The sequence below is a fragment of the Myotis yumanensis genome, unplaced genomic scaffold, assembly GCF_028538775.1.
Source record: "Myotis yumanensis isolate MYYU_CA2020_CCGP unplaced genomic scaffold, mMyoYum1.0.hap1 SCAF_4, whole genome shotgun sequence".
In the NCBI taxonomy this organism is placed as follows: Eukaryota; Metazoa; Chordata; class Mammalia; order Chiroptera; family Vespertilionidae; genus Myotis; species Myotis yumanensis.
Genome location: NW_027223755.1, coordinates 73,323,540 through 73,338,985, shown reverse-complemented (window position 1 = coordinate 73,338,985; position 15,446 = coordinate 73,323,540). Strand labels below are relative to the sequence as shown.

At 42.6% G+C, this 15,446-nt stretch overlaps 1 protein-coding gene across 1 annotated transcript in view; it reads right to left on the bottom strand.

The window, feature by feature from the left end:
• PRDM6 (PR/SET domain 6) overlaps positions 1–15,446 on the bottom strand; it is a 102,370-nt gene that overhangs the window by 32,088 nt on the left and 54,836 nt on the right. The window contains 1 exon segment of the mRNA XM_070411491.1: positions 18–145. Within this exon segment, the coding sequence (XP_070267592.1) occupies positions 18–145 (128 nt within the window).

The following is a 15,446-nucleotide window of genomic DNA, read 5'->3' as shown; positions in this document are numbered from 1 at the left end:
ATCGAGGTATACTTTACCTGTACTGAACTACTGTTAGATTCTGCTCTCCGCAGTGCCTTGCACATCGGATATACCTCATCCAGCTCGACTTACTAGGTTCCCCACCATCAATAAAGTGCTGTAGTGTCCCATCTTGGTCATATATCTAGAGAAGAGGTCAGAAGGTCAAGTAGTTAGAATGAATCATCAGCAATCATTTTCCCTGCTTCCCTTGGTGTCTTTATGTGTCGGCTGCAGAAATTTATTGTCCTTCGCTTTGCTAGTGCTTATTGATGCTCATGGAAACTCAACCGGAATAACAGGGAAATATTTTTCAGTGATGCAAGTCAATCACACTCTTCTTATCAAGCCAATCTTCCCTGTATTAAACATATTTGTGGTATCTCAAGGATGTGAGGGACCATGTTTCCCAAAGGATATTTAACCTATTTTGACAGGCTTCTCTTAAGTAATGAGCTGCTGGATAAACAAAGCCAGCTGAAAGGAGAGGCCACACGGACACGGCTGGAACATCCACACTGCAGGCCTCCAGGCTCCAGCACACAACTGTCCGAAGGCATTCGGAGGCAGCAATCATCTGCCCTGCAAGCTGGGCGACACCCAACAGGAGGCAGGTGGAGAGTGATGGAGCTGTACCAGCCCTGGTCAAATAGACTCTGATGTGGATGAAATAAATGGACTCTCACCTCGCAGAAGATGTAGGATTGCAACTGTCCGGACCTGAAACTATTAGGAGAGGAGTCATCAAAAAAGAGAGACCCTCGAAAAGGAAAAAAATACTGTTTTCTATGGATTCAAACGTCGTAACTGAGGTTGGTCTAGTAACAATTGCCTTGGGTCATCTCAAACAGATTTTCTTTCAACACTGCATTCAAAGAAATGAAATCTGCTTCAAACCAGGCAATCAGCATTGGACAAAAAGGTCTTATGCAAAACAAGCAGGCAGCCAGGCACAGGTGGAGTCAGTGCCGACAGCAGAGGCAGGCAGCTTCCAGGAGCCAGGTCAGCCCTGGGCACCTGGGAGGATGTGGTCCCTACAGGAGCAGGAGATCAGGGGTTACATGTGGACAGCAATTCTAGGTCATTCCCTGTCCAAGGAGAATCCAGGAAGTGGTACAATTCTCAGAAGGACCATTGTGAAACTGGACCTTTTCCAATAAAATCAGTGGTGGGATCTGACAGAGCATGCCCAGAGCATCCTAAGAAATCATGTCTTTTACTCTTGCTAATCAGCTTTCCACTTCTTCCTAAACAGTCATAGAAAATAAGTCTTACAGAGAGCCTCACTGGTTACATTTGGGTCTTAAAATTACTATGGTCATTCACATTAATTTAGCTCAGTATTTCTATTGTGGGGGCCAAAGGGCTTAGTGATGACAGCCCCCCCCCTTTCTTAATCACCATTTTAAAACAGCTGTTTTTTTTCTTTCCTTGAACTCAGTTTTCCACCCCAACTGTTCCATTAACCCCCACAAATAAAAGATAGACACCAATCTAATAAAGACAATTGTTTGAGAAGTTATGATGGCATCAGATGCCAGAGTGGTCCCAGCTGATAATCATTATAGCCAAGAAGAATGAATACATCATTACATTATATTTTAGATTAATAACTTCTTTAAATTCCTGGTTTGGGGATGATGGCAGAGAATGGAATCATTTCGGGGGGGTGGATACATCTGCTGCATGAGCAATCTGACGACAGACTTGGTATTTAGGTTAGATGGCACTGTAGTTATTTTATTGTTTTTGTTTTGGTTTGTTTTGATTTTGTTTTAAGAAGCTGGTTCAAAGATTGAAGGTCTCAACCCCGAGCCTGCTGTTGACAGCCCATGAACACTGAACAAGGCCATCAGTTCCTTAAACGCCACTGTTTATCTATTATGGAGCCAAAAATGTTGATGGCCCAGCCCTCTGCCCTGTCCTTTCCCCATGAACAAACAAGCTTTCCAAGAGAACTGCTGGTGAAAATAATTATGAAGCATTTTGAGAAATGCAGTTCTCCTCTGTGCTTCTAGCCAACGTCCTAGCAAGGAAAACTCTCAACATTTATATGTAGTGGATGCTACCTTCTGTGTTAGCTCATCTGAACACCAGACACTAGCCAATCAGTCTTGCATGTAAGTACAGCATAAAGTGTTTCCTCCTACACTCTTGTTTCAACATTAATTTCCTTAAATTAAGCATATTATGACTACAGGAATCCTACAACTTTTGTCTGTACAATGAAACTGCTACTTGCCTTGAAGAAAAGTAGACAGCTGCTTAGTCAGGGTTCTTACAAATATCACACAATGTAGAACATGGCGTGAGGTTGAGCTTCCCTAGCTTCAGCTAATACTGATATTAAACTATTTCACAGGAAGCTGTGATGAAAATCCCGTACACCTAATTAGAGCCCATAATCGTGCAGCCAATCAGAGTTGAGGAAACTCATTTGATCTTGATTGATCCTCTTCCTGCCCTCAGCCCCCAGAGCCCAGCTATCACCAAAGCTGGTTGGATTTGCCTCTTAAACTTTTCAGGTGCATCCATCTCTCCCTCCCCAGTTAGCCTCCTTGCTCACAAAAGTATTGCAATAGTCTCTTAACTGATGTCTCTACAGCTTCTCCAGGCCTCTTCCAATCTCTTCTCTAAATGTAGCCAGAGTGATCTTTCGGAACAAAAACCTGATGACCTCCATATCACCTGACTCTCTCCCAAATAAAAAGCTTCATAAATGTCATAAAACCTCAAGTCATAACAAAGTTTATTCACAGTAGGTGGGAGCTCATCCTGCTCTTGTGGCTAGCAACTCCTATCAGTTACACAGAGAGGCCAAACACGTGTGCTTCTGCATTGGCCTCACGATCATCTTGGGCCATATCTGTTAAGAGTTAACATTTAAACTCAGTGTTTCTTAAGAGAGAAACAATGGACCAGAAGGCACTGATGCCTATTTCTGTTCATTCCTCTAGTTAAAGGAGAATAATATTGGGAAAACACCCAAATGTGAGTGCTAAATGGGAATTAAGGACAACGTCTCAAAAAAGTTCTAGGTACTAATTTGGGCCCTATCATTATTCTCCATCACCAGCTCAACTTTGTTTCCATTGAAGAGCTCAGTTTAAAAAAAAAAAAAAGAAGGGGGTAAAATTCTGCATGTAACTAAAGCATACAAGGACACTGTGCCTTACCCATCTACTGTACCAGAAAGGGGCTGATGTTCTGCCTCCTACATGAAAGGGGAAATGTTCCAACCGGTTTCAGTCTAGAGTAGCAGCAACAATTTCAAGTTCAGGAAGCTCTTCGAGGTTGCATTAACATCTACATTTGTGTGACACTAAAGGAAAATTTGAAGTTCAATACTGAATAGGTGTAAAAATGTAAGGATTTTAAGGAGACAAATTAATGCCAAAACCAAGAGTTATTTTGTATTTATTACCTTTCAGAAGATTTTAAATAAGCAGAAAAATATTAGAAGCCATATACAAAGTGTTTAGACAATCCCCTTAGGACTTATGTATGTGTTAAAGGTGAGAAATTTTATTCATTCAAATAGTGAGAATGAAGGCAAAGAGTTAGATTTAGATTTAGATTAGGGAAAGATCTGTTCTGAAAGAATGCTTGACTTCAGCACAGTTTTGATGAAAACTGGATTTTATCCTGAATGAACATAAACAACCAAAATTTTGAGTTGAAAATGACTCAACAATTTCATATCTAGAAAGTTACTCCAATGAAACTCTGATACATGTGCCTGAGGAGACAAGTTCAAGGGCATTCTCTGTTGCACTGTTCATAATAGTGAATGATGAGTATCATCAGAAGAATAAATAGTGGCTTACTTATTCAACGTAATAGTATAAAGAACTTAAAATGGCTGAACTAGATCTGTATATATTAAGATCCAGTTCATATAGATAAATACCAAAAAATGTACCTTGACTGAGAAAATCAGGTTGCATATAATACCATTTGTTAACATTTCAAAATGTACAAAATAACATTATTAATAGCCTACCTTATAATCGTGTTTATTGTGATATACATATGGCCATGTATCTATCTATCTATCTATCTATCTGTATCTATCTATCTACATACATATTGTAAAATTCTGAAAAGGCACACTGGAAGGATTCCTGATAACGTCCTCATAATACTGGCTTATTGGAAAGAAGAGAGTGGAGTAAAGGGAAGTAACACTTTATCTGCAATGCTTCATTTTTCCTAAAAAATTCTATATTGGCTTTCTAGATTATACTTCCTGCTTTTTGGTGTGTGTTCTTCCCCCAAAAAATCGAGAGAGAAATAAATAAAAAGAAAACTTAGCCATTTCTTTCTTTGTAGATTAGTTTTTGCATGTGTTGTTAAAATAAAGAAGCTGACTATTTTTCTCAAGATTAAAAACTATACCTGTATTATGCTCCTGGGAAAAATAGTTGTAATACATATCACTACATTATCAATTACTGGTTTCTTTTGTGATTGTTGCTGTTGATATTTGAAAGCCACTGTTTTGGGTCTGTACTTTCTCTTTTATCTTGTATCAATGGGAGCAGAAACATAAAGGAAAAGAGCTAATTTTTACCAAGTTAAGGGGATTTTTAAAGTTTTCAATTCAATCATACTTATTAGGATGTAACAGATGTGGTTGAAATAACAATCACAAATTCTCCCTCATTACAAACCATGTGTGGCATTAACTGAAAACCACCAGGCAAAAGACATGTTTTATTGCCATCCTGGATATTAGGAAGCACCACTCTTTCCCACAATCTTATTTTCCTAGAACAAGAATCTACTTTAAATGAGAACAGCATGAGCAAAAAATGCACCAACATTGTATCTTATAAACCCTGGTTATGAGTGGCCTGTCCATGGCTCTGTCATTTATAAATGCTGCCAACTTACATTAGCAATAATAATAATCACAGAGACAGTGTGAGCCAGAGACCTACTTGGGCCTATTTTAATATAATAGCAAGAAAACCATCTTTTGAATAAGAATTCGTGTATGTTGGTGCCTCTGAGCAATCTGTTTCTCTAAAGTCAGATCTGCAGACTAGTGGCTCCCAGGCTGAATTTGGGCAATTGACCAACACTGCTTTTCCTCCACTTGTATGCATAGTCCATGGACACGGGCAATAGGGTGGTGAAGACGGCGGGGGGTGGGGGGGCAGGGGTGCAAGGAGGGGCTGGGCAGAGGAGACTAAAGAAGGGGAAAATGTATTGTTGACATTTGTAATACTGTCAATAAAAATACATATATATTTAACATTTTTGAAAATTTTACCTATTTTCTTGAGAGAGAAAAAAAATCAAAATATGGGCACCTGCCCATTGTCTGGTAATCATCCACTGAAGCGAGAAAAAGTAAGTGGACTCTTTAGTTTTTTGTTGTTGTTGTTAATCCTCACTCAAGGATATTTTTTTTCCAGTGATTTTTAGACAGAGTGTAAAGGAGGAAGGGAGAGAGGGAGGGACAAATGGAGAGAGAGAGAGAGAGAGAGAGAGAGAGAGAGACAGAGAGACAGAGAGAGACAGAGAGAGAGAGATGTGAAAGAAGCACATTGATTGGCTGCCTCCCAACCAGGGCCGGGGATGGAACCTGAAACCCAGATACATGTCCTTGACCAGGAATCGAACCTGAGACCCTTTGGTGTGTGGGCGAAAGCTCTAACCACTGAGAACATTGGCTGGGGCAAAAGTGGTCCCTTTAGATTGGCCATGTGCTTTTCTAGTTTTCCATAGTCCCTACCACTCCCTATAGTCTTACATGCTTCCTCAGTAATTCACTTATCTGCTTGGCCTCTTTCAGTATCTAAGTGTGTAATCCCAGCTGTAAAGGAATTACTGCTCCCCTGAATGAGTCTGGTACAGCAGGGCCACTTTCCAGGGAAACCGTTTGAACTGATAGCTTGGAAACACTGCGAACATTCATCACTCCTGTGCTGCCCGAAGCCATCCTCTGACTGAGAGCCGGCTTTCTGTGCTTGTTTTCCAGGGAGCGGGAGGGCAGAGAAAAGCATGCATTTCTTTCATTTTTACCAGCACAGGCTTTCAATGATCTTTTTAAGCAAGGGATCCTTTTTAATGCAAAGAAGTCTAAAATGCAATTCCACTCTAAAAACATGAAAAGTTGCCCTGGTCCACTATAAAAACAGAAAGAAAGTTTCCTGGTCCACTATAAAAATGGATAAAAAGCAAGTCCAACGGGAACACACCGCCAGCTCAGCGAACGAACCTCACCCTTGCTCTCTGAGGCGGCTCCTGGGGCCTCACCAGGGGCCTGCAGTGAACTGAGGGACCCTGTTTGAAAACCACAGGCAGCACACTTCCTCCAGCAGGTAGACCTCCATGAAGAGGTCAGTCACCAGCTCTTCCGCTAGAACACTGAGTGCCTTGGCCACAATTAGAGCCTCGGAAAATCAGATTTGGAAAGGACCTCGAAGACCATCTGTTCCAACCTCCTTGGCTTACACATAAGGAAATGGGGTCTCCAAAAGTTGGTGACTGAGACAAAGCAAGACTACCACCAGTCAGTGGCTGAATGGGGCCCAGTCTCCAGGTGTCCTCACACCCTCCATCACCTCTGCCTTCCCATCAGAAGGGTGCTGAGGCCGCCCTCAGCTCATGCAACCCTGCAAACACCCAGAAGAGAGTCACTGCTCTTAATGAAAGGAACTTGAATTGTAACTAAAACAGTAATCTGTTCCTCCCAGAACCTGGGTGCCTGAATTTTGGCATGAGAAAAAAAAAGGTTTTATATAAAAATAATTAGTCAACTTCTGTTGAGAGGGAGAGGAGAAAAAAATTGGGGATGACATCAGGGAGGTGTAGGAGAAAACCAGTCATTCTAATTTATGTTTTTATTTCCCAGATGAGCAGGAAGGCGTCCCAGGGTCCCTCTCTGATGGTTCCACGCATTGGATGCCCCTGTGCCGAGGCCGCAGACACCAGCATTGGGTCTTGTGCTAAAATGCCAGCCTCCTTCAGCTTCTGCTGAGCAGCTAACACGAGGGAGCATATTTTAGGCCCAAACATCTAACACAGGGCCCAGCATGTAAGAGGAACTCAAAGCATGCTGAAGTGAACTGAACTGAATCTCCACAATAATCCTTCAGCTTCTTAGAGAGCTCAGATTTTATTCCAAGCTTGCGAAGAAATCACCACCAAAGGCAATTAAAACTTCATTCTAGTAGTAAGAGCTCACAACCAGGGCTTTTTTTAGGAGAATATGACATCCTCCTTGAATCTAACTTCTTATAATTCTATGAAATGCAAGGGTGAATTTCGTAAGAGGATTAAAATGTCTTAAACAATTACCACAGAAACTGGCTGAGGGGAGAGAGGACTTTGGGGGTTTTCCGGTTTAGACCTGAGGACCTAGCGGTTTGGGGTCCTCTGACTGCACATGGAGGATCTAGGGAGGAACAGATACAAAGACGGTTTCTCAAACTTCTTCCCCCTATTCTCCACCCCATGCCTTTATAGGGCCCCGCCTTTCTGTAAAATTCAGAAAATTAGGGTTTCAATAATCGAGTGTATTAGTAATCTGAGAAACTCAATGGGAAAATATCCTGTTTGCCACAATGGATAACAATGTTTTCCTGTGAGGTTCCTCTGTGTCGGGAGGTGCAATGCGTTGTGGCCTGTGGAGAGCAGTGAGCCACAGCATTGTTTTGACTGTGAAAGGTTAAAACCGGAATACCTCTGTTGCTAAATAAAAAGATTTTACTTTTAATAGTGTGGTTGTTAGTGATGACTTCTTAAGCACCACCCGTGAAAACACGTGAGGGAAGTGAATGGAGAGGATAGAGCACAGAGGTTAAGAGCACGTATGTGGGTGTCAGCTCCCCTACCTGTGAGTTACAATCGTGGCTGCACCTCAGGTGGCCGTGTGAGTTTGGCCAGGTATGTAATTTCTTGAGGAAGCTAGACAGTCTTGGAAAAAGAGTGGGGCTAATGGCGGTCAAAGGACTGATAGGCATGAGCTAGTACATATGAAGGACTCGACAGGCACTGGGCACACAGTAAGCGCCCAAAGAGCATTAGCTGTCCTTTGGGCCATCACCATAACCATACGGAAAACGTCAGCCCAGCATCATCTCTGACCTGCTCGGGACACTGACCACAGGATAACATGCACAGCGTAGGCAAACTCCCTGTTGCTAAAGTTACCAGTTTGTAAGCTCAATGAAAGCAGAAATGCATTTCGAATATTTTTTAAATTTATCCACAGCTACCTTACACAAGGCTTTGTATATACCAGGAAATCAACTTCTGTTGAGAGGGAGAGGAGAAAAAAATTGGGGATGGAATCAGGGAGGTGTAAGAGAAAACCAGTCATTCTCATTTATGTTTTTATTTCCCAAATGAGTCTATCGAAAAATAAGACAAATCATTTAAAATACTGGATGAATGCGAATCCTACCTAGAAAATAGTCCAGAAGCATTTCTTCAGTCCTACATTTTCCATTACCTAAATTTCAATCGGTCTTCAGTTAACACAGCGTTATAAAAATGGCATCCACAAGACACAAGCTCCCACCACACCTCTAAGAGCATTCTGGGAGCATCCCCGGAGCTAACAGGTAGTTATTACAAGTGTTCTAATTAATTACGGCTTAAGGACCCCAAAGACCTCTCTCTGAATGCCACCGATCATGCAGGGTTGCCTGACCTCTGAGACCACTGGCATGTCTGGCCAGAGGAGGTCCAACTTACAGTGCCTCATTCCTACATGAGCCAGGGACATGTCAAGGTAGGTGAGCTGTGTGTGTGATCCGCTGTACCTGGACGAGGAGTGGGGCACACTTGTGGACGGCAGCCATAGCATCAGATCCATAGAGATCCCTGTTAGCCAGGGGTTCCGGGCACTTCCTCCCAAGCTAGAGAGGGAGATAGCAAGAACACCACGGTGGTCTCTTAACCGCTTTACTTTTAACGTTTCCAATCAAGCAAATCAAGGCTTGAGAAGACAGACCCCAAAACAACGCTTTAAAAATGAGTGAAACCATTTGTCCCCACCTTAACACAAAGAAAGCAAGCCCTGGCCGGGGGACTCAGTCGTAGCATCGTCCTGTACACCAAAAGGTTGTGGGCTCGATTCCTGGACAAAGCACACACCTAGGTTACAGGTTCCATCCCCGGTTGGGGCGCATACTGAAGACAACTGAACAATGTTTCTCTCTCACATCGATGTTTCTTTATCTCTCTAAAATCAATTTTTAAAAAATATCCTCTGGTAAGGAGGAAGGAAAGAAGGGAGGGAGGGAGGGAGGGAGGATATCAGGTCATACACATTTATGTAGGATTTTAGTTTATGAAATACTTCCACAGGCTTATTTGAGCCTTCTAACTGACCTCAAAGCAGGCTGGAACATTATTCTGTTTTACAGGTAAGAAACCTTGGGCTATAAGGTTAAATGACTTGCCCACAGTCAGACAGTTCATGAGTGTGACAAGGATGAAACCCTCCTGAATCACAGGTTGTCATATTATTGCTATTTTCATCACATCCCAGTTGTCCTATCAAAGAGAAATAGTACAGCTTTTCCTCTAAAAGCATCTGAAATTCTCCAAAGAAGGGCCATAAAAATGTTCATAATGATTAATAATGGCATTTATAAAGCAAGCCTATTTTCAGAGTAAATGTCAATTTAGTGAGAATTACTTAATCTGTCAGTAAAATTTATACAAAGCAACCATGCCATGGATAAAGATACAAGTCCCCAACACCGTATTAAACCACTCTCCTTCCGCTGGCAATGGGCCATAATGGCCGGGAACATCAAAAACCAGGTGAGGCAAAAGTTTGCAGATGAAGATGCCTATTTTACAAGAAAAGCTTCTTCATTAAAGCAAATACTAGCTACTGTGGCCCTATTTATTTGTGTTCAGTTTTCCAACTTTTTTCTCCAGGATATAATACTATAGGTGTTTTTCTTCATTTTAATCACTTCTTTTTCCTCCCTCCATTAGAATTAATGTATTTTTGTTGTTATTTCTCATACGAAAACTCTTTCCTCTTACTTTGGTTTGGACTGTTTTGGAATGCTCGGAATGGCAAGATTTTGAAACGAGGCTTCAAAGGGCAAGTAATAAACGCCCCATAAAATAAATGAGTAATGGTTATATACACCGTCGCGGTATTTTCAGTAATGCTGATAGAAAGCTATATACTGTACTTTGTCAATTCACATTCATCAAGTCCCAGAAATATTAGAAAATCATTAGAGGTTTATGTTGAGCTTGCAGATAATACTAACATATAAGTCAAGACTGAAATACGGTCATCAGAAAAACAGTTGAAAAGTGTCAATAAACTGTAAAACACCCTTGGCGGGGTTTGCGAAGGCTGCCGCAGAGCGCCGGCCTCGTGAAGAAATGGAAACGGGTATTTTGGTCACACTGTGGGTTGGAGACTGGTCTGTGTCAGGCTAGCAGGAGAGACTGGGCGACTTGGGATTCCAGCCCAGAGATCTGGGCACTCCCGAGAGCTGCTGAACAATGGCTGAGTCACACTTATCTCCGGGGACGGGGACGCCAGCAGCCATCAATACGAAGCCTGCCATCCATCAACCTGGGGTCCTCTTCAGACATCCTCTGCCTGTTGATCAGAGGAAGACTTGGGAGAATTAGGCTTCCATTATCAGGATTTTGTCTGCGATCTGAACAAGCCACGGAACCTTTAACTTTTCACTTGGCAGAAGCCTCGATGCTGGAAAAGTCCTGACAGTTCATTCATTTTGCTCCATCCCGGAGCCAGCTGATGTCTGACTGGTGAGACCCGCCCTCTTTGATGTTGTACTCTTCCAAGAGCGCCCTGCTGGGAAAAAAATTTTATCCGTCCAAATTAAAGAGAAATATTTCTGCATCCAGCTGTTAGCTGTGACATGTTTGCCATTTTTCAGGGCACTGGCTTGGTGCCATCCACAGGCTCGGCTGCAGACCTCTTTTTCCCTCTCCTCCGTGGCAGCAATAATATCCACAGTGCACAACTGTCTCCATGTCCACACAACATCAACACAAAAAAGGAAAATGCTGCTAACCCTGCATTGCTAAGAACAGCCTCAGAAATAGTTTCATGTGGCCATTCCTTTCTTTCATTTCTTTTTTTTAGTATCCTCATCAATGTCTTTCACAAACTCCAAAATTCTTCGACAGAACTCACCCATTTAAAAGTTGCTTCTGTTCGGTTTACTAAAAATCCAGTTTTTAAGGTTACCAACAAGAAGTCCTGACTTCTATTAAATATTTACAAATGACATGAACTTGGAGCCTGTGCAGGCTTGTTTCATATGTACGAGTCCACGTTTTAAAATGGACGTTTGTTCAGGGGAGAGAAATCTGTGTAAATGAAGAAAAACTCTCACGGAAGTTTGAATATTGAGATCTAAGTTATGAAGGAAGCCTGTATCTTCTCGTATTTATTAAGTGCCGGGCGGGGGGGGGGGGGGGGGGCGCTTATAAAGATTGCTGCCATGAACTGTGTGTGTGACAAAGACAGCTCAAGTTGTTACCACGTTTTTCTCCATACACTGAGATGAATGAGTAAAACACCCCAGTTCCCAATGAGCGCCGCCCCCACCCCCCCATTCTGGCCTCTTCTCTCTCATTTTCACTTTTGCTGAGCTGGAAAGGGATCAGTGGCACTAGACCTCAGCATTCCGAGTCAGAGCATCCTGCCTGGAGGCTGGTCTCCCACTGACTAGCAGAAATGCACCATCCTTTCTCACATCGGTAAATGTGAGTTGTGAAAAAAGTAAACAGCAAAAACATGTTGTATGCGAGAAAGGATCAATTTTGGAAAATAAACCACGGGGAAATCCGAGCAAACACGCTCCTCCATTTGGAAAAACAAAACCTTAGTTTTCCATCAAACAGGAAAGGGGAACATTTTGTTAAAATAATTCTAGAAATATTACCAGTGTGAGCTGATGGGATCTGCACATTATTCATAATAGTATACCAAACAGCTCTGCACCGGAGAACTATAAAATAACACACTAAAGTTAGTTCACACACTGTGGCACACACTCGAATTCTCAATGGCTCATGCAATGCATCTATGGAGTACTGTTTAACCCTCACTGTTGTGGAAACTTCTGGTTTATAAATTCTAGGTAAGACCATAGAGACCTTGGTGAAAACTGTTACTGGTTTTACACTTCAACGTGGGAGCTAATGAGGAACACGATGTCCAAGAAACAGCTTGGACCAGAGCCTAGGTGCAAACTGCTATGTAGACAGCAATCATATTAAATGCTTACATGGTAGTGAGTAGGGAATATCCCTGAAAAATCAGACAGAGGCAACTTCCATGTATGCGCAGACGCACACACCATGCCCTAGAACTCACCCGTGGTTTTTTTTAGTAAGAACTTTCTGAAGACACAAAATATTTGTCCCAATGAAGTAATGGTTTCCTATGGTTTTACTCTCTTTTCAGAGCAGTCTACAGCTTTATTTCTTCGCTGAAATGTGTCACTCTTTAAATTATTATGTTTTCCTAAGTCTACGACATTCTTTTCCTAACCACACCAATAAAGTGTGATTGTCAGACACACTTTATTAGAGGGAAAGTGACCATCTGTCCAGGGCACAAAACATATTTTCAGGTCTTAAATTTAGGAGACATTCCTTACGTCAAGTCGAGACACTCATTTCCCGATTTATACTTTCCTGCCCAGGATCCCAGGACAATGGCAGAGACACTATGAACCCTCAGTTTCACAGTGCTCCACAAAGTGAGCATCTGCGGGTGACAACTGGCCCAGGCCAGGCATGGTCCCGAGGGAGAGCCCTGAAGTTGCTCTCCTCCCAACATAACTGTTTACAGGAAAAACTGAATGAAATGCTAAGTTTGTCCTGGAACAAGAGACATGGGACAGAGATGGATTTGGGCTTCTCTGAACCATTTTTCTTGAAGGAAGGGTTGCACAGTTGTACAGAGGACTGAACAAACACACTCGTTTGCCATAGGTCTCCTCCCTATCAAAATACAGAAGGTGAAGTACCAAGGACAGAATGTGACGGCAGTGATGGTGAGCCTGGAAGGTACACTGCTGCCCTTCCAGGCAGCACTCTTTCAACAAACATTTTGTAAGCAGCTCCTATGTGCCAGCCACTCTGCTTAATGCCGGGCATTAAAAACTTAAGACCCAGTCCCTACCCTCAAATAATTTATAGTTCAGTAGGAGAGATACACACATAAATCAGAAGACATTTATTCTAGCACCACAATCTGTAGATTTTTCCCCACTCAAATTTTGGACATTTGATGTCTAGAATTGGATTACTAGGTATGGGAAGGGTAATCCATTATAATTTTATAAAAAGAACAACAGAACGTAACAAGTTAAAACTAGTTATTTAAACAAATTCTGGACTGTGAAGGCAGCATTAAATAAACACTTGATTAAAATCTGCCAGACTATAACCTCAATGAAGGCAAAGATAAAATCTGTCTTATTTGCCACACAGTATCCCTAACAATTAACACAGACCTTAGCTTACTATAGGTACCTGGTGTTCAATAAATGTGTGTTGGTTGGTTGGATGGTTGGTTTGTTTGGTGGTTGGTTGGTTGGTTGGATGGATGGATGGATGGATGGATGGATGGGTGAGTAGGTGGATGGATAGGTAGATGAAAGGATGGATAGTCACAAGGATACAGATGAAAGGATACCCTAGCCTTAAGGGCTGGACCATGTCTGTCTGCTCTCTGGGCAGGCCAACACAGCCAAGCAGAGTTGGAAATCCAACTGGGAGAATTTTAAGGGATGCAACATTACTTGAAGAAGTGTGCTTTGCCTCACTGGCTAAAATTAACACTTATCTTTTCCAGTTCTTTGGGCTTTTCCCCCCAGTTTTATTGAGGTATAATTAACAAATAAAATTGTAAGGTATCTGAAGTGTACATCATGGTGATTTGCTATGTTATACATTGTAAAAGGATCACCCCCACATATTATTAACATATCCATCACCTTCACATATTTATCTTTTAGAACACTTAAGTTTCTTTAAAAATGCCCAACAGTCTCTGAAGAGTTGAGTCCACTGCAAAACAGTTGGATGAAGACTTCAGATAATGGCAAGGCCAGAGGCTACTCAGAGCCTGGCACATACCTGCCTCTCTGCCAATGCTGGTCCCTCCCCCCATCCCAACTCCCCAAATTGCCCCCTGCTGAGGGTTATTGTTGCTCCTCCTAGCCTTCCCTGTAGGTGACTCTCTTTCTACCCTCCATCCTGCTTCAGTCCCTCTCCACAGGGTCCAGTGCTCACTTGCACCAGGACCCCAGTAGCTGAGATTTTTCTCCTAGCCGGGAACCTCGGTCAAGGTGCTACTCCCAGAAAGATTATTTGCATTTTGAGCTTTACCTTCAAGTGAGGCTTGAATGGGGGCATAATGCCCTTTGAAAGAAATTCAAGGAACCATGACAAGTGCTGAAGTCATCCTGGGAGGACAAATGACCATCCTGAGACTTCCTGTTGCACACATGGTCCATTTGGGTCCTTGGACAGCACCAGGTTGAGGCTCTGACTGCATCCCTGCAGTTCAGGACAAGAGGACAAGCCTCCTCAGGAGGTGGGCTCAGGGGAGAAGGTGGGGATTCTGGTGACAGGGCCACCCCAGCGCCTCCTGCAGAAGAGCTTTCTGCGAATCCTCTCCATGGGATGCCAGCAGGGCCAATCCATGAAGAGCCTCAATGTGGGCCTTTGAAGTGATTTTCAAATGAGGTTATACATACAATCCCAGACAGGTTGACAGGATTAATAGGAGGCCTTCTTTACACACTCCAATCGTGGGTCCTTTGACTGGACCACACTGCCTGAAGTGAGCCATAAATTAACATTTTTATAAATCCTGTAATTATGAATAGCACAATTATATCTTTCTGGTATTGAAAGCATTAAGTTGTTAAAGGTAAACATTTAAAGTATATCCCTGTTTTCGTAACCCTGTTTGGGTATTTTTTTTCCATTTTTCCATATATCAAGGGCCTCAAAAAGCGGAAGTGGCCCAGGCATCTCCTCAGCCCTGATTTGGGCTTGTTGATAAAGCTCCCTTCACACAGCTGGGCCAGAGGGCTGGCAACTGTGCAGCTGACACTGGCACATGGCACTGTCTCACCGAGAGACGGTCCTGTGTTCCTGGACAGGCCATCAAGTCCATGAGGCATGATTCCTCGGAAATCCAAGCAAGAGACCCAACAAACCTGAATATCTGGGGTATAAGGTCTGCAAATCCTCTGGTTAGCAAAGGAAAGACTAATGTCAACACCAAGAAAGGCAACCACCTAATTACCACATTGTTATAACCTGTACACTTCCTCATTTTTAGACAAGACTTAGAATTCACTTCTTTCCACAGGAAGCATTTATTTCCAAAGAAAGAACAGAAAGAGACCTCTTACACTGGGGTCCACAGAGAGGTTTCAGACAGGGCCACA